The sequence below is a fragment of the Neopelma chrysocephalum genome, unplaced genomic scaffold (genome assembly GCF_003984885.1).
Source record: "Neopelma chrysocephalum unplaced genomic scaffold, ASM398488v2 Primary Assembly neopelma1_25, whole genome shotgun sequence".
Taxonomy (NCBI): Eukaryota; Metazoa; Chordata; class Aves; order Passeriformes; family Pipridae; genus Neopelma; species Neopelma chrysocephalum.
The window spans coordinates 19682747-19704663 of record NW_020897694.1 but is presented as its reverse complement, the minus strand read 5'-3'; the positions used below and the strand labels follow the sequence as shown (position 1 = coordinate 19704663).

Sequence of the window (21917 nt, the reverse complement as noted above, 5' to 3'; positions counted from 1 at the left end):
TGCATGGTTGTCAGTATCACTGTTTCATAGTCAATTACTTAGAATGACTGCCATGGGCAAAAATGTGGATAATTTTTGACTCTGTGCCTTGTTGTAAATTCAAATTTATTTCTCAAACAGCTGGTAAACTCTGAAGTTTGTGAAATTTTTCATAACGTTAGCAAAGAAGTTCAAGCAGACTTAGCAATGCTAAATATAAGGTATAAAAAGGCACAAGTTACCTTGCTAAACTGTGAATGTCAAATGGAACAATAAGAACGAGTTGTGGAATGCTGTATTGCTGCTTCCAAGGAAATAAAAATGAATGAGAAGATAAATGGGCATGAGACATTAGTTACCAATGACCTGTAATTCCTTTCAGTGATTCTGATATGGTTAATTGTATTCAGCATATGATCATGATTCAAATCACAGATGTGAGGTTTTAAGCAAATTATAGGCTTGAAAAGGTTAAAACATCAATAGTGAATGGGTAATAAAATACTTGAGCAGCAGGGAGAAGATCAGCCTTGCTAGACTGGAATCTGGGAAAACCCTGGGATTTTAATGCAGTAGGTCTTGCTAAACTAGAAGGCACTGGGCAAACTTACCCAACTATAATAAAATTGAAGTAGTGAAGAGAGTTATAACATCACAGTAGGTGAAAGATATTGTTGCTGATTTAGATTTGAATAAAAAATTAAGTTCTTTATTGAGGAATTGGAAGCTTATGATTGGAAATTTGTATGTAGAGCCCTTATTCACTGAACTAAGATGTGGATGGTTAATACATACCTTGGTCTTATGTTATGGATTGTAATAATTGAAAATGAGAAGCTCAAAGATCAAGTTACACAGGTAAAAAAATAGTGCTACTGTGAAAGTTCATCCACAAGCATAGGAATGTGTATTTGTCTCTTAATTGCTAAAGCAAAACTGAACTAAGTTCTGACTAGAATTTAATCAATGACTTGGATGTAGCTTAAAGGTTTTAGTGTACAGAGCAGCAGCCTTCCATAAATCAAATCTTATTGCTGTTTTTTGCATACATAGACAAATTGTTAGGAAAAAAATTTTGTTTATTTAGAAATTCCATGAGTGGTTACTAGTTAGTATAAATTATTCTGTGCCTGTATTTTGGATGGAATAATGCCCTTAACTGAATGATCCTTTTTCTTCAGCTCTTGAAAATAGTTAAGTTGGATTAGAACTGTTAACAGTATTATCAGTAACAGCTTCCAGAAGTTGTATTTGTTCTATCCCAGTGATAGAGTACTGGAATTGTTTTTTTAATTTTTAATTGTTATTTTTAAATATAACTTTAGTGTAATTAATTTATTCCTAATCTCTTTTACATAATTTACAGAACTCTCATATTTCTTTCTGTCCTAATGCTAGTTCATAGCTAAATATGAAAGAATTAACTTATCCAACACAGGGGAACATACTCAAAAACTTTTCAGTCTTAAAAGAGAGGATGTCAGAGTATTTGAGTGCTAACTTTGCTCTCAAATGGCATTTACTGTACCTCAGGCTGCTTCCTACTGTGTCTAAATGAAAGCCCAATAGCTAAATCCCCTACCCAAGGATGTGTCTGAAAATCGAAGCGCTGCACATGCAGCCTCCTGGTGTTTGGTGGATGGTAGAGAGGTTAATAGGAGTTCTAGCTGAAGAATGTTTTGCATAACATTCTGCATCTCCAGCATCCTGTATGAGAAATTGGCTTTCATGAGCATCTCTTACCTCTGTTGTTGCTGTGACATACTTTCCCCCATTGTCCCCTGCTCTTCCAGTTCTTTTCCCATTAATTCTAAAAGGATTTAGATGCCACTTTGTCTGTTTCTTTGTGTTAGTTTCCACTGTTTCTGTACTGTAAAAGCCAGTGAGATGTAGTCACCATCATTCATGATGCATGGGGAAGTGTTAACTTTAGGCAATGGTTCTAAGAACTACATAGCAGGAAATTGAAAATACTCTCTTCCTCTTTTTCTGCATACCTATTAAAATTATCTGTTTAATTATGTTGCTGTGGGATTTGGAAGTTTTGTTTTCAGTCCTTTTCTCTAATTTTGTTCTCCTGTAAGTTATAATCCTGCTTTATCTCTTTTCAATATATATGGAAAGATGAAATTGTTAAAAAAAAGATAGCCCACTGCTACTTAGTTGGGTGTACATGAAATGAGTAGCTTGGCAGGGTTAGTAGAGCGCTCGGGTTAACTCCCAGTTAATGGCTCCACCCAGGGCTGGTATTCAGAGATGAAATCTGGCCTCCAGCCAGAAGGTGTAAAATTATCTGAGGTTTAGAATTCGTTGTCTTAATTCATTGTTTAAAGCCCTTCTAAGGGGGCTTTAAATGTTTCAGTTGGTAGGATATATATGGGGTCTCTGAAACATACCAAGTAATTTTAAAAATCTGTTATACACGGAAAAGATCATTCTTATAGTTAAATAAGGGAATAGTGTCTGCAGCTGCTGGATCAGATTTCAGCAAATACAGACAAGAAAATGCAAGTAAAGCTTCCAAATGCTGTAATTCAGTATTTTAATCCTGGAGAGAAATATCTGCTGCTGTTAGGAATATTTGAAAGTACTAAATATTTCGTTGCTTTTATCAAGCAATATGTGTAGTGGATAAATGATGTTTGCAGAAATTTTACAAATAAATAGAGACACTGTAGATTTATAACATTGTAGCATAGCATCATTCCTATTAACTCTTTTGTCTGTGGACTTCAGTTCTAGGGTTTGTAATTTAAATGAGTGGGTTTTTTTCAAAAAATCTGTGTGATAATACATAATATATTTACTCTGTTGAATACAGTACAATTAAATTTAACTGGGCGTGTTTAGATATATACTTTGTCATTAATCTAAATAATAGTCATATTCTAGCAATTGTTTCTATTTCTACTAATTATTTCATTGTATTATGTTCATGAGCAATGTTTACTTTTAAAGCAGAAGCTGAGGCGAAATGTGAATTTACTTGAGAAGCTGGTTGTGCAGGAGACGTTGTCATGTCTAGTAGTGAACCTCTATCCGGGAAATGAGGGTTATTCACTTATGCTCAGGGGAAAAAATGGTTCAGGTAATACTTTTGCTCTTTAATTTTTAAAAATACTCAGAATGCTATATAAATAGTTAGAACGTGTTGTTGCTTACATTTACCTGTTCTGCTTCTAAGACAATTCCAGGAGTGAGGGGTGGAGGGAGAACAAACAACTGTACTTGAATTAAAATTGTACATAAAGCTTGAGGTGCAGTATAAATCTGTAGATGTGAGTCTTTTTGATAGCCTTTCATTCTCTTATTTCCACTTCATTTGTGGAGTTGCATATCTAAGTTTCTCTTGCATCAGGTTCCTTCTGTCAGATTGTTTCTTTCACTGTTTGCTATATCTAGGTCTGTCTAAAGGCGTTTGTGTTCCAGTTTGGTTGTATCTCCTTGCTGTTGGTACTGTGATGTGCAATAAGAGCATACAGTGTGTCAACTGGAAGCAAAAATTCTGTCTATTAGCACCGTAAGAGCGAAATAAAGCTCTGGGAACAGAAAGGGATGTGAAAATTAATACTGTGCAAAAAAATGGTCTGTTTGGATAGGTTTCTGCCAACCCTGCTTTCCCCTGTAGCAAGTTTGTTTTAGATTTTTCGTTGTTAAAGTTGGAACTTGAGAGGCGAAAGAAAAGTAATATGTTTTGTTTAAATTCAGATTCTGAGACCATTCGTCTGCCTTATGAGGAAGGAGAGCTGCTTGAATATTTGGATGCAGAAGAACTACCACCTATTTTGGTTGATCTTTTGGAAAAATCTCAGGTTTGAAAGTTTTGTTTTCAAAAAGATTTTATGTTTTGTACCCAGATAAACCTTGATTTTTTTCAATGCTTCTCACAGCATTCTAATCACAAGACACTTGTGCATTTGAAACCGTAATATTTAAAGCCTCAAATATTTTATTGTTATTCAGGAAAAAAAATACTGAGGAGAAAGAGATAGAAAATTGCTATGGTTATAGCTGTGAAACAACTTCAACTCTGTGCTGTAGCAAAATGCCCTTCGTTCTTTATCATAACGACAATGTTTGGCATGGGAATTTCTTGAAACTACATTGCTGGCGTATGAAACACTGTTTTAAGCCTGTATTTTACGTATGTCTAGGTATGTAGTAAAGAGCACTGGTCTGAAAAAATTAATGATTAGTTTTATTCATAGTTTCACTGAATTTTATACCTTATATAAAAACCTTCTATTTAAAAGCAGGGGTGGATTGGTAAATATTTGTTTATTTAAAAGTTGTTTTTCTTTCTTTCAACTAGGTTAATATTTTTCATTGTGGATGTGTCATAGCAGAAATACGTGACTATAGGCAGTCTGGTAACATGAAATCTCCAACATACCAAAGCAAGCACATTCTTTTGCGTCCTACAATGCAGGTAAGAAGTGGCTTAGGTAACTTCTCAGTGTTACCATAGTTCCTAGACTGGATATGTACTATTATAGAACATATATTAAGAAATCTTATTATTCAGTTGAAAGCTAATTACCATTATGTCTTCTTCCTCAGACTTTAATTTGTGATGTGCATTCTATAACAAGTGACAACCACAAATGGACACAGGTGGGTCAGAGGTTATTTTAAAACTTTACAGTGATGTCATAAGTACACGATAAAATTAAATTATTTAAAATTTTTTATTTGTTTAATAAATATAGAAATTACTCTTTTTTTATTAATTCAAACTGTCAGTGTGTAATTTGTGCATGGTACATGCTTCAGAGAGCTGCCAAATTAAATTAATAGCATCTTTCCACAAGATGCCATAAAATACAATAGGATTTGCTAAAGATTTTGTAGAATGAGACCTTAATTTTTGGAAGTGCCAAATGACAGCCTTGGAGTGTAGTTTACCCTACTTCATTCATTGCAATGTGCAGCCCCAGAACAGCACTGGCAATCTAATGACACAATTGCTCCTCCACCTTTATTTTACTATCGATACTTTTAAAGTAAAGAGAATCCAAAGTAACTACAGTTGTACAGTTATAGTTAGTGAATTGCTGAACAGCATGGTGTACTCAATGTGGTTGTTTGCATTTCAGAGCCACAGTCATGCTCAAATATATTTCAAATTGTAATCTAAAGTCCCCGGTAGATCATATGGCACTGATTGCCAGTACATCAATATAAATCACTGACAGAAAATGGATTTCATTGCTGTGTTTAAAGCAAGCAAACAAAACTCACTCAAAAAAACCCCCAGAACATGACATCTTCTTTTCAGCATATTTCGTGTTTTTTTCCTATTGGAAACCCTACCCAAGCTCTGTAACTGATAATAATAGTTAGAGATAATGGCCCATCTTCGCGAACGAAGATTTGGGGAAAGGTCTTTTTACCTTTCCAGCCTGCGCAATGGATTTTTTAGCCTGCGCTGAACTGAGCCCACCCTTTAATCCTAAGGTTCATCTGCCGGGGCCAAGCAAGCTTGGACAATGGCAGTGAGGTCCTCAGGACGTAGGTTTGTTTAGAGTGTCCTTCTCATAGATGGATGGCCACACAGGGCTAACGACCTCCATCAGGCCAGGAGACCGGGATTTGAACCCGTGGTCGCAGCAGTGAAAGTCCTGCACGCTAACCACTAGGCCACCAGGGGTCTCAATAGTTAGAGATACTTAATTGTTGAATAGTTTCCTTTTTTGACTATCCACACACAATTTTTTCAGTTTTCTCTAAGATGATGTCCATCTCCATAGGTATATAAGAGCTTAATTAGTGTAAAAGTTTTCATATTTTAACATTTTTTTAATAGCTGTGTATATTACAGGAGGACAAACTCCTACTTGAGAGCCAACTTATTTTGGCTACAGCAGAGCCTTTGTGTCTTGATCCTTCAATAGCAGTGACGTGCACTACAAACAGACTCCTGTACAACAAGCAGAAGATGAACACTCGTCCCATGAAACGGTAGTTTTCAGTGTGAAACATTTTCAAAGAAAAATATAAATAATGCTTTATGTGAAAATTTAGCTACTCATATGAAATACTTACTGAAATATTAGGATTGTGTGAGGAACAGTCAAGAAATTATATCTTATTTTTAAGTGCTCAATATTGTACTATATTTCAGTTAGTAGTAGATACTGTAGTGTGCTTATTTTTGTATATCAAAAGAAAGTGTATATATATTTTCTCAACATAATCTATTATATTGCAGTTTGGATTTAGACTTTTTTTTCTCTATAATTTATGTGTAGGCTGAATCAGATGGCAGCTCAGTATTATAAAACACATAAATTGATATGTTGTATATTGGTCTCTGATCTGTTAAAAACTATATATAAGCTTAATCCTGAATGAGGAAATCAAGGAATTTATTTGTTATTTGATGTTCAGGCTAAAGAGAAGTGTAGGCATATCAGAATCTTGGAAAACTTGAAATTATTTCACTTTTCTGCATAGTTGTTCACTTTTTTTCCGCAAAAGCTTGAAATGATTCATATTTGTTCTGCTACAAGAGTTTCATTCACTCTGTAGAAGGGAAATGTACTAATGGTCTGGCAGAATTACCGAAATATTTAAAATTAGAAATTAGAAATATTTAAAATTGAAATACTATGCTAGTGGCAATGTCTAAAAAAGTATAAATAGTGAAATTGATCAAGCTGTCCTTGAAATTAAAGCTTGGTGGTCAACAAATATTCCACTAGAAAAATAGGCAAAGGTGTTAAATGAATGTCTAGAACAGCATTATTGTAGCAACGAGTTTGTAATGAAACAGAGGGCAATTACTGTGTTTGTAGTCACATAAGCAGTACAAAGATCTTTTGATGGAACTGAAATCTATGATAAAATACAAATATTTTAAGCTTGACAACTTCTTAATTATCCTTTTGATAATGTATTTCAATTATGCATTTAAAAAATAACCCCATTCCTAGTGCTGAAACACATGAACAGAATACTAGTATATTTTATAAATATGAAGTAAAAAGAGTTGTACAGTGTAATCTAGAAAAGCAATTTTAAATTAATATTTAAAAGCCTATTAGTCTCAGTGTAAGTAGAAGTTCTCTGCATATTTTTGTGTTCGTACACAGGCAGTGGAGAATTTCATGCTGATGGTTTTACAAGCTTGTGTCATTTTGCCATAGGTGCTTCAAAAGGTACTCAAGGTCCTCTCTGAACAGACAGCAGGAAGTAGCTCACTACTCAACTCCACCTCAGCTCAGACTACTTGACTACTTACAGAAAAGGAAGGAGAGGAAAGCAGCCCAGCTGTATGACCTCAAAATTTCTAAAGCTGGAAATGTAAGTGTTCTGAGAAGTAAGTTCGTATGCTTCTAACTATTTCATTAAAACATTTAATACATTAATCCTGCTTTTTCATTTTCCAGTGCGTAGATATGTGGAAACAGAACCCTTGCTACTTGACTGCCCCTTCTGAAGTAGACGTAAGACCAGTTACCATTAGCAATTATTAGCAATTGTATTGAACATTGTATTATATGAAGAAAGACTAAAGAGTATCCAGTATCAAAGAAAAAATGGGATGACTTTACTGTTTACAGTTTTCTGTACCATAAGGTATAAACACAAGTGAAGCCATGCTGCAATTGTAACAGAATAGTTTGTATGAGGTAAACAGTACAACTGTTACTAATTTTCTTCTGTGGGTTCAATGAGCAAATGTCTATTTGAAGTTGTTTGACAATATAAAAACCAGAAAAACAAATGAGGTTTGTAGATTATTTAAAAATTAGTCACTTCTTGTCTTGGTAGAAACTCCTCTCTTTCGATGCGTTACAATACTATGGCACATGAATATTTTGAGAAGTTTTGATTTTTATAGAGAGAATTCTAGTTGAGAGTTCTTTTGATCACTCTGTGTGCATTCGTCTCTCTGGTACTGTTAAAACACATACTACCAGTGTACAGAAGGGACTCATAGAATCATAGAATATCATGAGTTGGCAGGGACCTACAACAATCATCATCTCCTGCAGCACATGACAACCCCAAAAATCACACCAAGTGTCTTGTTCAAACACTTGAACTCCATCAGGCTTAGTACTGTGAACACTTCCCTGGGGAGCCAGTTCCAGTACCTGACCACCCTCTGGCTGAAGCAATTTTTCCTAATATCCAACCTGAACCTCCCCTGACACAACTTCAGACCATTCCCTGGGGTTCTGCCACTGATCACCACAGAGAAGAGATCAGTGCCTGCCCCTCCTCTTCCCCTCACGAGGAAGTTGTAACTGCAATGAGGTCTCCCCTGTCTCCTCCAGGCTGAACAGACCAAGTGACCTCAGCCACTCCTCATACGGCTTCCCCTCAAGGCCCTTCACCATCTTCTTGTCCCTTCTTTGGACACTCTTTAATAGCTTTATATCCTTGTTATATTGTGCCCAAAACTGCACACAATATTCAAGGAGAGGCCGCACCAGTCCAGAGCAGAGCGGGACAATCACATCCCTCGCTCTTTTGCTGTTTAACATAGCAAATATGATGTAACACTATAAATGTCAAGTTCTGAAGATTCTCCAATTTAGTTTTTCTGAATGCATAAAATAGGGGATTCTTTCTTTTCTGATCTCTCTGTTTTCTGTAAGGTGGAGAAATATGCCAAAGTGGAAAAGTCTATCAAGCCTGATGACTCACAACCAGCTGTCTGGCCAGCACATGTGAGTAGTTTAGACCTTAGGCCAAACTTCGCTGTCTTTAGTTAAAATGCCTCTTATTTCAACAAAATTAAAGTAGCGTAGGAATAATCTTCTCTGCCCAAATTTAATTAATCTTCCATGTTATATAGACATGGGAAGATTACCAGAGATACTTTTGATTTTCTACAGTACAGCAAGCATGTTATCAGTCTTGTAATTTCCTAAGGTTTCCCAGAAATACAATGAAGAGCAGCTTCCAGTAAAGAAAGCATAATAATTTACAGGGAGCAGTACTCTGCTCAACAAATTCCTTTCTTTACTCAGACAATCAAAGGGTGATGGAAAAGAGCTTCAGTTAAAATCAAAATGTTAAATTTTGAAAGAGATTAGTATTAAATGCCTCTTACAAAAAGCTCTTTCTGCAATATGTAAGTTGAACCTTAAGATTTTTGGCACAAAATACGTTATTTGATAAGAAGTAGTAATTTAATATAATCAGCCATAGATAATTGATTATTTTTTTATAATTTTAGAGACAAGATACTACCTTTATTAACAGCATGTATCCTGATGTCTTCATAGTTTCATATTGGAAAAAAGTAATACTTTCCCACAGAACTTATTTTTCACTCCCAACATTTTACTCTGAACATTTTTTGCATTGTCATAATTTATATAATTTATATATTTATTTATATGTTTACCCAGTCTGCCTTTCCATGTCTAACATAATTGTTTAGGTTTTGCAATATCTTTGTGTTTTTTAAGAGATGATAAACTCTTTTTCCTTTCATCCCTTTAGATAACTTACTCTCAAATCACTTTCATTTCAGATAATGCACTCCTTTCTGTAGAGTTTTACTTACAGAGTTACTTATGGAATGTTTCTTACCATACTGTATATAGAGCTGGTCTGTTTTACTCACTGGTTCTGCTAACAATTGTTCAAGACTTACTTGGTTATTTTCTTCTCTCTTTTTAGGAAATAAAAGATGATTATGTGTTTGAATGGGAAGTTGGTAATCGGCTTCAAAAAACAAAGCTGACCATTTTCCAGTCTCTTGGCAATCCCTTGTACTATGGTAAAATTCAGACACTCAAAGGTGATGAGGAAAATGACAACCTGTTAACTCCATCACAGTAAGTTACATGCTCTTTTAAACTGTGCTGCGATCTGATAGATGAAGAAACACAACAGTGTAAAAACAACCACCAACAAACACAATCCATGAAAATTCTGGAGACACCATGAGACATTGTTGCACTCTTTTTTAGTGTTATTCAGAATTTTGATTGTTCTTAAAATTTCCCTGATGCTGTGAAAACTTAAGACTTGACTATATTCTGTTTACCCTTAGGCAGAGAAATTTAAGCTAAATAAATGAAGGAAGATGTAAGCTTCTAAGAAGCTTTTTAATTTTGAATTGGTTTGAATATACTGGTTTTGGCTGTGTTTCTACAAAGATTTTCTGTTCTTGGCTCTTTTTGTTGTATGTACCAGATTATTTGTATGGAGGAACCTGTACAGCAGCGTAGAACCTATAAATTTCAGTAAGGCAAGGCGCAGTGAGCCTGAGCAAACTTTTTAGTTCTGCTAATGAAAATTTTTTTATTGTCTAGTATGTAATTCCTCTCTTATTTTTTATCCAAATCTTAAAACATCTTGAGTATTAAGAATATTTTATCCATAGACTTGAGCTATTTACGGTTTGTTTCCTTACTGTTGTGGTTTAACCACAGCTCGCAACTAAGCACCATGCAGGCACTCCCTCTGCCCCTCTTCCCCTTGCCTCTCCAGTGGGATGGGGGAAAGAATTGGAAGGGTTAAAAGTGAGAATTGAGATAAAGACCATTTAATAGGCAAAGGAAAACCCACACATGCAGGCAAAGCAAAACAAGGAATTAATTCACCACTTCCCATGGGCAGGTAGGTGTTAATCTGTTTCAGGGAGAGCAGGGCCCCATCATGCCTAAAGGTTACTTGGAAAGACAAATGCCATCACCCTAATTACCCCCTCCCCACTTTTCTTCCTTTTTCCACTGGCTTTATAGGCTGTGCATGACACAGTATGGTATGGAATATCCCTTTCTTTGGTCACTTGAGGTCAGCTATCCTTGCAGTATCACTTCCTATCTTTATGTGCACCTCAAGCCCTCTTGCTGGTGAGAGACAGAAAAGAACTTTGTAGGTACTGCTCAGGAATACCTAAAACACCCATGTATTATTAACACTGTTTTCAGCCCAAATCCAAAACACAGCCCTGTATCAGCTACTATGGAGAAAATTAACTCTACCCCAGCCAAAACCAGCACACATACTTATAATTTATCTTCCTAGAACAGCAGTGCTAGCTTAGAGTTGTGTAATAAGGCTGGGAATTAAATGATTTAGAGGTATTAGGTGCCTAGGGGGGTGTGTGGAATTCATTGCTAAGACATTGCCAATTAAACTTCATCAAAACTTGGATAATTCCTCATTAGCAAACTGTCATACAAAATAAAAGGTGAAGTAAACAGTTCTGTTGTTCAGTAAAATAAAATGATATTTTTAATTTTTTTTTTTATTCTTGGACCTGGAGAAAGAGAAAAAAATGTTTAAAAAAAATCTCTGCAGTAATAAGTTTGCAAGCCATAAGTTTTATGCAAAAGAGGAATACTTATTTAGGAGGGCTGGAAAATCACAGGGAATTGGAATTTGCATAAGTAAAATCAAATAATGGAAACTAAATATTTGCTAAAATATTAATGGGTACGGCTGCTTTTGACATACCCTCAGGACAGTTATATTTCAGTGTGAGCATGTTGATATGTGGTTGATTTATACATAACTTCGTACTTTTTACAGTAAGAATTCTGTAGCAGTTATGTCCATTTCTTTAAAAATATAAAATCCAAAACTTCCATATTCTGTCTTTTGTTTTGTAGGTAATTTACTCCTAAAAGAGACCATATTAGACCATGTGTGTATATTGTATATATAGTTAGGAATTCAAGTATGTATTTCAAGTACTGAATAATACCCAGTCCATTGAATGGATACATTATCGCTTGTATTTTGAGCAGGTCTCAAAAAAAGGCAGCACTGACATTTCTTTGAAGTCTTGTGATTATAAAAATATGATCTTTTAGTCCAGTTCATGACTGCAAATGTATTTTACATTTTAGGTTCCTTATTGGTTCGAAGACTGATGCTGAAAGGTAATTTAATATAATATGTACAGCCATTTGGTGTGGTGCCAAATAATGAATTTTATTCCTTTTAACCATTTTGACTGCTAATGTTATAGTTTTGGAAATAGATGCAGAACAGATGAGGAGAAAAAAGGAATTAATCATCATAACAAGAAGTAGAATCTAGTGTGTAGTTTCTGTATTTAAGAAGCAAGGAAGAATAGAGGAAGTCAAATATATGATTACAGCTTGTTGTGCTACCTGAACTCTGAGAGCGCTTAGCAGGAATTCCATCCTGACATTTTGTATGGTAAATTACCAGTCATGGAAGTGGTTCATTTGAACTTTTCATTTGAAGTGTAATCTAGGACTTAAGATTTATACAACTTACTTTTGTGTGTTGTGCATTACTTGATTCAGCTTTCCTAAAGAAGGAAGTAATAAGACAGTTTTTCAGTATATTTTAGTCATAGAATGAGTAGGAGTAGCAATTCAGGGATAACAGGCAGCAAAATAAGTGTTTTTTCAAATGTTTGTCAGTGTGCATCACATAAGATACCTGTGCGTATGAGCACAGAACCTTTAAAAAGCAAGCTCTTGTCAAAGCCAGTTGTGTTTTTGTGCCTCCATAGGATACTTCGAGCTGATGTACATGCCATAGCTCTTATCCCTATCTTATATGTGTGGCAGGGAAATGAGTCTTTGATTTGACCAAAATCAGTAATCATGTTCTTTTTTTAAATAGGTAATTTTGATCAAGAAACCCTTTGCTTATATTCTCTCCTGCCTCCTTTGTGCTGATACTTTTGCTGTTTGTTCTGTAAGCTGAACTGGGGGATTGGCTGGCTGAAAACTGGCACAACAATAATACAAGGGCCTAGTTGTAACTGGGATTGGTTTCATGATCCTGCTTGTCACTTTGTTGCACAAGTCCTTCTATCAGAATAAGCAGTTGGGTTTCAGGAACTAGGACAAGATGCAAGAATACAGGAGGGCAGGACCACCTCTTTGAATACATGGCATTTTACTGCTCTTAATTCCACTGTAATTTTAAGTTAGTCTGAATTCTAATTGCTGAAAAAAGTACACTGCACTCTTTCCTCTGTCGTGTATCTCGGGGCCCTTGCTTAGGTCTGCATTAGTCAAGTAACAGCATATTACAGAATCAGTACATAGAGATATAGTTTTTATATATGCGCATATCTATTGTATATAGAGAGATACTTACATAATATATAAAATATATGACCATAACATATACAATTATGTGTTTATATATATGTATCTACTTTAGAAGTTAAAAGTTGTTAACCTTTTTATGTCCTCATTGTTTGTTTCAGGGTCATGAACCAGTATCAGGAGTTAGTACAAAGTGAATCTAAATGTCCTGTGAAAATATTTCATAATTCAAGTGGATCAGTCAATCTTAGTCATCTTTCTCCAGGGAAGGAAATGGAAGTGAGTTTATTGAGCCACACATTTTTTATTTTCCCTTGATTATCGAATTATTAGAATTTCAAAGATTTCTTTGTTTGTTTCAAAGAGTATTTTGAGTTGTAAGGGACCTACAAGGAACATCAACTCTTAAGTGAATGGCCCATATGGGGATCAAATGCCATGACCTTGGCATTATTAGCATGTGCTCTAACCAACTGAGCTGATCTCAGGGTAATTTTTGCTATCCACATTTCAAAGTAAAATAACCTAAAAATGTCATCCTGAATGAATTTTTAAATGTGTTGTGGTCATGATCATTCAATGTGATTATATTGGAAAAGTTAAAGGAAAGCATTTTTGTTTTCAGTGTTCAAGTGTTGTCTTTTAGGGGGTTCAAGTGTTGTTTTGGGGTTTTTTTGGCTGCGTATAGTGTAGTTATCTCCAAGGTTTTGTTTTAGCATTTTCCCCTGTTCAGATGATCCTTTCACAGAGCAGTATAGTAAAATGCAGCTATGTGTTTTATTTTGCAGGTCAGTGAACACAGAAGCAGATGGAGTACCTATACTTTTTACCTTTAGAAATTAAAATGATTTTCTCTTTAATTTGAAGAGGAAAACTTAAAGAAAAAAACAAAATAAAAAAAAAAACAAAACAAAACAAAAAATAATAAACCATCCCCCCCCAACAACTTATATATTTTTGTATATTTGCATGCACAAACACTTCTACATTTACAGTATAAATTCTTGCATTCCCAAATTTTCCTGCCTGTTGGCATTGTCTTGTGTTTTACATGCTGCTTCTGGCTTTGTTGGTCAGATTCAGTACTTTAGCTGTATTTAGGCTCCAAGTAGTAAATGAGATTTGTATCTGTTAGGCTATTTCCTTAGCGACATCTCTCCCCTAAACACCTAGTTTTAAAATCCAACAACATTGCTGTGAAAGAGGTAGTTCTTGGTGTCAGCCGGACCAGCAGCATTCCAAGGCCAGCAGCTGCAGAAAGGGATATGAATGTTTATGTGTATACACATACAGGCATGTACTTGCACGTGTGTATATATGCATTAAAATCATATAATAACTTCGAGTGGGAGGGTACTTGCAGAAGTCATCTTGTCTGCCTGTGCAAGCCCCCACCAAAATCTGGGCCAAAGTTACTCAGGTTACTGCATTCAATGATCTAGTCAGCTTTGAAATGGGGCATTAGTCTTTATTTTCAAAACAATTAGAAACACATTACTGAGAATTAGTGGAAGCTAAGCTTACCAAAAAGGGTGATTCTGCACAATGCAGAATGATCTGATTTCTCAACCCATACACATGTAATTTAGGCTCCAGAATTGAAATATTCCATTCACCATATCAACAACCTCATTTGCTAGTTCCAGCAGTTTGTGGGCTGTATGTTTGTTTAGACATTACTTTCATTTATGGAAAAATACATATAGGTAAAAATTTTATAGGGAAAAATTTATAGGGAAAAATACATAGACTATATATAATTGTAAATATGTTTCATTCTTGAGTTTTTTGACAGTGTCAGCTATTGGAATTATGGATTTAGGGTCTGTTGTGAGGGACTGCGAACTACAGACTCAAGTAGCTGAAGTTAATTTATGTTCAGACAGCCTGACTAGTAGATTTTAAGAACAAATAAAAAGGGAGCATCTTCCCTCTAAAAACATGAATGAAGTTTTGATGCCACTGAAGCCAATGGGGAAATGTGTCTTGATTTCTGTGCATTCAGGATTTTACTGCATGTATTTAAAATCCCACTCCTAGAATCAGGAATTCTGATCCTGTTCTTTAAATCTGTCTTGGTTGGAAATGGCAGATATATACAGAGTGAATGAATGAAATTATGTAACTTTTCAAGTAAAACCAAAGTGTTCTTTTACTTCAAGTGCATTTATCATGCTTGCATTTGGGAAAATTACTAAGAAGGATTTCAGAATTATGGAGAAAAGTGAAAATCCTCAATTACTTTAATTTTTTTTTTTGCTCAGTTTAAATTTTTACCAACACTTTCATGCTGCTTCTTGATGGTAAACACTTTATCTAAAGGGAGTTGGTTATGTTTTTTAAAATAAATATATAAAAATCTGAAATGTTTGAAGGGAATTTTGGCATAGTTTTGGGGCGTCTTAGTACAAATTAATCAAATTGTCTTTTCTGTCAACTATGTGGAAGCTCACATCATTGCTGTGGTAGTGTTAATTTCTCTTTCCTCCCAGCAGCCAGAAAGTATATCAGGCTCTGTTCAGTCTTCAGTGCTGGGGAAAGGTGTAAAACACCGACCTCCTCCTATCAAATTACCTTCAAGTTCAGGAAGTAGCTCTTCAGGTAATTATTTATTGACTCCAGCATCTCCTTTTTACATGTTCTGCCTGTTGTCATGATCATCATCATCATGGCTAGGCTTCGCGAATGAAGCGTGCTGGTGGCTAAATAGGCCAGTGCGAGATAGACAAGTCTGGTTGCAAAAGGCACAGCAGAAAGACTCCTTAGGTGGTATCAACAGGACATGGTTCTTTCTGCGTTGTCTTTTCTCGTTGAGAGTGATCCTGCGTGCTTTCTCAAAAGCATCAGCTGCGTTATAGATAGTGTGTCTCCAGACTTCCCGATTGGAGGCCAGAGTAGACCAATGATGATGATCAATATGGCCAAGGCTGAGATGTTGTTTCAGGGAGTCCTTGTATCTCCTCTTTGGGGCTCCTCTCTGCCTGTTCTAAAATTACAGGATATCCCTTAGTAAAGATTTAATTAAAAAAATACAGTATCTTATCTGTGAGAAGAGCATAATTTTTTTGATGTCTGATTATATTGGTTACAAAATTGTAATCTTACAAATATTTGAGTTAATCTGTTCTCACAGAACAATAATGTATTTTAATTATGCTTTTTCAGGTAATATTTTTAGTTCACAACAGTCAAGTGGCCATCTAAAATCCCCAACTCCTCCTCCTTCTAAGCCTGCTGGTCTTTCTCGGAAACAGTCTATTGATCTTAATCAAGTTAGCATGCTCTCTCCAGCTGCCATGTCTCCTGCAAGCTCTTCACAAAGTGAGTCACGACCTAAGTTCTCCATTAAATCTTAGGCTTTTGCATAAATGCTTCCTGAGATACACTTCTTAACCTGTGGAATGATGAAACTTAAGTGTACAGTGTATCCTAAATTGTATAAGTTGTGCAGCTGTAGATAGGTCTCTTGTTCACTGTATGTACTTCTGTTTATTGTAACTGTGTTCATGTTCTGTATATATATGTATGCACCCTCTGTGTATACGTTTAATACTTTTTGTGCAATTGACGTGATCTCCTCATATATGAAAGGCTGGTAGATGATGTGATGAGATAAAATTCCAAAGTGTAGATTTTTGTCCGCCAGTGTAAAAATAGTATGTTAGATCAGTTTGCCTTTCCATAATTTAAGCATCTGGTTTATTAAATGTTATAGGAGCTGGTGCAGTTGTGTATCTATGTATGTATATAATCTGATCAGTCCCAAGGTGATGATACAATAAACGATAAGATGATTTTTTAAAAACACTCCTACACTGTTTTACAGATCATTGCTGATGGCAAGTGTGGTGGTGATGATGGTGATGATAGCACCATATGCTCAGGTGTTAAAATGCAAATTTCAACCAGAAGCGATGTCCTAGTTTAAGTATTTTCATTATCACTGACAGGTTCATTGTAATCATAGCTATAGATCATAATTTTTTTTTTAAATATGTGTGTGTCTTGAGCTATTTCATGAACAGATTTGTACAAAGAGGAAACCATAGCTGCACTTTCTCAGTTTTCTTACGAATAATTTGCGCTGCACATTCCAGTATCCTGCACAGTATTATAATATGCTTTTTGCATTAAATAATTTAAAAACTGGGTAGCTCAAAAGGTGTAACTTTTCTGCCTTTCTGTTTTGCACAAAGAAAAAAAGAAGAAAACTTATAAAAATTTTCTTCTAACATATTGACTCTGGTTTTATGTTAGTGCTATGAATTGTGTAAATCTACTGCACACAGTTGTTACGTTAAGGCTCTGGTCACCATTCGCATTTATTTCTTTCTGCAGGACATGAAAGCTAAAAAAAAAAAAAGGAAAACAAAAAAAACCCGTTTAAGTTTTTTGGGGGTTTTGTTTTGTTTTTCTATTGATAAACTTTGGCTACTGCATCCACAACAAATACAGCTGTATGTACTACATTTAAGCAGAAGGAATTACCCAGTAGCTTTTAAAGATGCAGTATTATCCTCTGGTTCTTAAATAATTGCTTTTTAGTTGATCAAAATTTGGCAAATGGCAGTTTAACTATCTAATGAAATTTAGATCAGCCCCATGATGATTGAAATAGTACATGTTCTTTGTTGACTCTGTTGTTTTCCATTATATATTTTTAACACTGTGCTATTGTGGAGACAGTGCATATGTAGTATTTGTTTAACAGTTTAGAACAAAAACTTTAATTAGGTTAAAGTGGTCACTAAGAAGTTGTTGTAAGTATTCCTGAATGGAGTTATGACTTAATGTACAATAAATTATAGAAGCCTTAAAGGAGGATACAAATCGGTGTATGCCGTAAGGAATGAAGCATGGAGAGTGGGCTTTCTTTGTAATTATACTCCATCCTTAACAATAAGCGTGTGCTGCAACACTTGTGCCATGTAGAAATTAACACTTGCAGTCTAAAAACCAGAACAAATTGACAATGCTAAGTAAGATTCCATTAACCTTATTATACAAAAAAGATTGGCCTTTTATAACAAACCAGCACTTTTTATTTTTCTCAATGAGCAGGGTCTGGAACTCCTAAACCATCTACTCCTACTCCAACCAACAACCCTTCATCGACCCCACACCCTCCTGATGCTCAGAGCTCAACTCCTATTACCCCTTCTGCCACCCCTACTCCCCAAGATTCAGGCTTCACCCCTCAGCCCACTTTGTTAACCCCGTTTGCTCAGCGGCAAGTGTCTCTGAGCCAGACACTGCCTGTAATGACCATTCCTCTTTCTACCATGGTAACATCCATTACTACAGGAACAACCTCCACCCAGGTCATGGAAAACCCTACAGGACTTAACTTCATCAATGTAGTGGGCTCTGTGTGGTAAGTCTTTTGTTATGATGGTTTCTTAATTTGCCATGGGTTGGTTGGTGGGAGAGGGAGAGTGGTCCAGGACTGTCCACAATCCATTAGGGTAGATATATTTCAGGATCTGCAATACAATAAGATGACTCACTTTGTAATTATGAAGTGAAGAGCCACTACAAACTGTATTTCTCAAACAGAAGGCACCTACTACTGGAATATTGAAAAGGTCTATTAAGAAAGACCTTTATTACTTTAATCTTTTGGGAGTCATACAGGTCAATCTCTTAAGGCTTATTCTCAATTAGTTGGTTTCGGAGGTTTTGCTCTTAAAGTTTGAAAACTTATATTAATCAGAGAGGACGTAGAATACCATATGCAGACCGATTCAAACGAAAAAGGGAAACAGGTTTGTTTCGATCAATTTAAAAAAACATTGAGGTTAAACATTCTTTGATCCTTAAAACTCATTTTATGGTTTAAAGAAAACAATAAATGCTGTCAACAATAGATTGTGTGGTATAACATGAACTGCTTTTCAGACTAAATGAAATTCTGTAATTAAGATAGTCAGTGTAAGACACATACTGTGCTCCAGTGCAAGTATCAGACACTTGAATTATTCATTGAAGGTGTTCAGCAGTTGATCGCTGTTGATAAATTGGGGATATTTTTTATAGGGCAAAAAGAAAATGCAAACCTGTTCCTTTTATGGTAGTACAACGATTTTGAAGACTGTTGATCTTTTAGTATTTCTAGAATAAAAGAACTGCTTGTGGTTTATTTTCCTTAGCTGATACCATAGAATTAAAAAAACTGTATATGCTGAGAATATGGAACATATATGTTATACTCTAGCATTTTTTTTATGCTGCATTGATGCTTTATCCATAATCCCATTTACAACCAACAATTGATTTACTTGCCATGAGACAGAGGGAAAAAATGTAGTTACTCAGATTCACTTGTGCCACTTGGGATTGATGTGTTGTCTTTCCTCTTCTACAGTGGAGCACAGTCACTGATGAGTGGTTCAAACCCTATGCTGGGGTGCAACACTGGTGCCATAGCCCCTGCAGGTATAAATCTGAGTGGCATTTTACCATCAGGAGGTCTGGTACCAAGTGCGCTGCCCGCTCCAATGCAGTCTGCCTCTCAAGCAGGTCAGTGTGACTCAGTTGAAAAGCCACCCTTCAGATAGGGACAGTGTGGGAACATTTTGTCAGAAAAATGGACAGAAGTGGCCATTGTGTGAATAGATTGTGTATTTGATGGCTGGAGCTCAGAAATAACATATGTGTTTTTGCATTCAAAGTATAGACTATGTTGGAGGTTGTTTGAAGTTGATTTTTGGTGAGCTAGACTGGGGATACACACTCAAAACCTGGATTGTTTGGTATACTCAGTAGAAAGTTTGAGAGAAACCCCAAATTCAAATGCAACTTTGATAATGATGACTGCCAGATAAAGGGCATGACTGAACTTGGAAAGAGGCCTCACTTTTTAAATGTGTGAGGCATTTTATTCTGTCCCTGGTATTCCTTTCTTCCAGTACAACAATTAAGTGATTTCTTCTTGTCTTCAGGTGTGACTGTATAAATCTTAAAAGCCCAATTTAAATTCTCAGTTTATTTTTCTGAACGTATAATAAAGAAAAAAAACCCTGATGTATGATTATGGAATTAGAATGATAGGAGACTTCAAGTTATCCATCCCTTATGGTAAGACAGCCAAATCTGTCTAAACCGTACAGAACCAATGTTTGTCTAAATTCTCTTTAAATACCTTCACTAAAGAAGATTCCAGTCTTCCTCAGTAGCTGTTTGGATAGTTTATTATCCGTGCAAAATGTTTCCTTCTAATTACAGTACATCTCCTTAATTGCAAGTTATTTTTTTTCTCCTATACCTTTCAGACATGAAAAATGGTCGTTCACCCTTTCTCTTTACCTTCTAAATATCAAACATGCTGTCATGTCCCACATTTGTCTTCTCTTTCTGATAGGTCATATTTTTCAAACCTTTCATAATCCTGTCACTCTCTTCTAGACTGTCCAATTTGCTTACATCCTTCTTAAAATGTGATAACCAAAACTGGACACAAGCCTGAGCTTGGCTGATTTACTACTGTGGAGCACAGCAGAATAAATGCATCTCATCTCTTTCACAACATTCCTGTTAACATGTCCCCAAAAGAGGTCTGCCTATTTTTTGTCTGTATTTTTTGCAACAGCATTACATTAATGTAAGAATGGCTTTACTGGTTTAGGCCAAAAATCCATCCAGTTTATATTCTGTCTCTGGCAGTTGCCATTAGAGGATACTGAGGAAAGAGTTTAAGATGAGGCAAAAGTGTGAAGTAAAACATCCCTTCTCTACAGCTGTACCTCTTCTGGCAATCTACAGCTTTGAGACTTTCTAAGCTGAAGAATATCCACATGAATCTTTGTGCTTAATATCCCATGCTAGATTTCTAGTCTGTGGATTTATCTAATTGGTTTCTGAACCCATTTATATTTCTGGAACCTACAGCATCTTGTGACAGTGAATTTTATAAATGTAAACTCTCTGAAGATGTTCTTTTGTGTGCTCTGTAGTTTGAGATATGGATGATTTGGATATGTTTGTGACTTACTGTAACTTCTCATCCTTTTTTGCTGTATAGACACAAAGCTAGTTACAGTTTTGTACTCGTTCATTTGTCTTTTTTAAATTCAGTGCTATTCGATTTTGGACCATTTGTTCAATTCACTAGGATTGCTTTTAGTCTAATTCTGTCCTTTCAAGCACTACCAGCCTTTACCGGTTTGGTGTCACAGATTTTTCCATGCTGTGCTGTCACCCACACAACACATGGGAGTAGTGAACTCAGCTGGGTCTGTGCGAGACCTCCAGGGGTTCTGCTTGATAGTTGCTGGGTTACTGGAGAGTTGCTCAGATTTTGTGTGGGATTGTTTTCTGTTAAAGACTGATAAACTGAGAGTGTGTTACTTCATTAAGACCATGGACTTTTTTGGATTTACTGTACAAACAGTAAAAGTTTTTAAAGGCAGAAGAAGAATCACGGAAGAGTAACTGCTAAGGTGTTCTCCTTTCACCTTTTTGTAAATGCATTAGCAAGTTATAGGTTACAGGGTACAGTGTTTAGTAGCAATACAGCTCTCTTGTACTGTGAGTCTGAATAACTATGAACTTAACATTATGGAAAATGCAGCATTGTATTAAGTATAAAATTTACACTTGCCAGTTTTCCAACTTCCAAATGTTTAGAAATAGTCCCCATGGAAAGGTGTATTGCAATACACAAATATAACTGAGTGAAGACTCCCTACTAATGAAAAGATGTTCTCTTTAACAGGCAGCCCCTTTGGTTTGAAAAATACATCAAATCTTCGGCCCTTAAATCTTCTACAGGTAATTGATATTCTTGGACACAATAAGAATGATAATTTCTTATCTTTCTATAGAGACCTGTTTACTGCACTGCCCCATACAGATCTTTGGAGCCAGTTGGTCAGACCATTTACTGCAAATTTTAATGGCTTATTTAAAATGCTTAGAATAGGAGAAAAA

General features: G+C 35.6%; 2 protein-coding genes across 2 annotated transcripts in view; both read left to right on the top strand.

Annotated features, from left to right (window-relative positions):
* The window catches only part of ALG5 (ALG5, dolichyl-phosphate beta-glucosyltransferase), a 60236-nt gene that overhangs the window by 4408 nt on the left and 33911 nt on the right, over positions 1–21917 (top strand). The gene's annotated exons all lie outside the window — the stretch shown is intronic.
* LOC113963587 (transcription factor SPT20 homolog) overlaps positions 1–21917 on the top strand; it is a 30811-nt gene that overhangs the window by 3327 nt on the left and 5567 nt on the right. The window contains exons 6-21 of the mRNA XM_027674860.1: positions 2941–3067; positions 3688–3791; positions 4292–4408; positions 4540–4593; positions 5801–5940; positions 7128–7284; positions 7371–7427; positions 8589–8660; positions 9622–9779; positions 11805–11837; positions 13151–13268; positions 15485–15590; positions 16155–16310; positions 18051–18363; positions 19354–19508; positions 21703–21758. Coding sequence (XP_027530661.1) covers positions 2941–3067; positions 3688–3791; positions 4292–4408; positions 4540–4593; positions 5801–5940; positions 7128–7284; positions 7371–7427; positions 8589–8660; positions 9622–9779; positions 11805–11837; positions 13151–13268; positions 15485–15590; positions 16155–16310; positions 18051–18363; positions 19354–19508; positions 21703–21758 — 1923 coding nt within the window. The remainder of the gene's footprint in view (positions 1–2940; positions 3068–3687; positions 3792–4291; positions 4409–4539; positions 4594–5800; positions 5941–7127; positions 7285–7370; positions 7428–8588; positions 8661–9621; positions 9780–11804; positions 11838–13150; positions 13269–15484; positions 15591–16154; positions 16311–18050; positions 18364–19353; positions 19509–21702; positions 21759–21917) is intronic.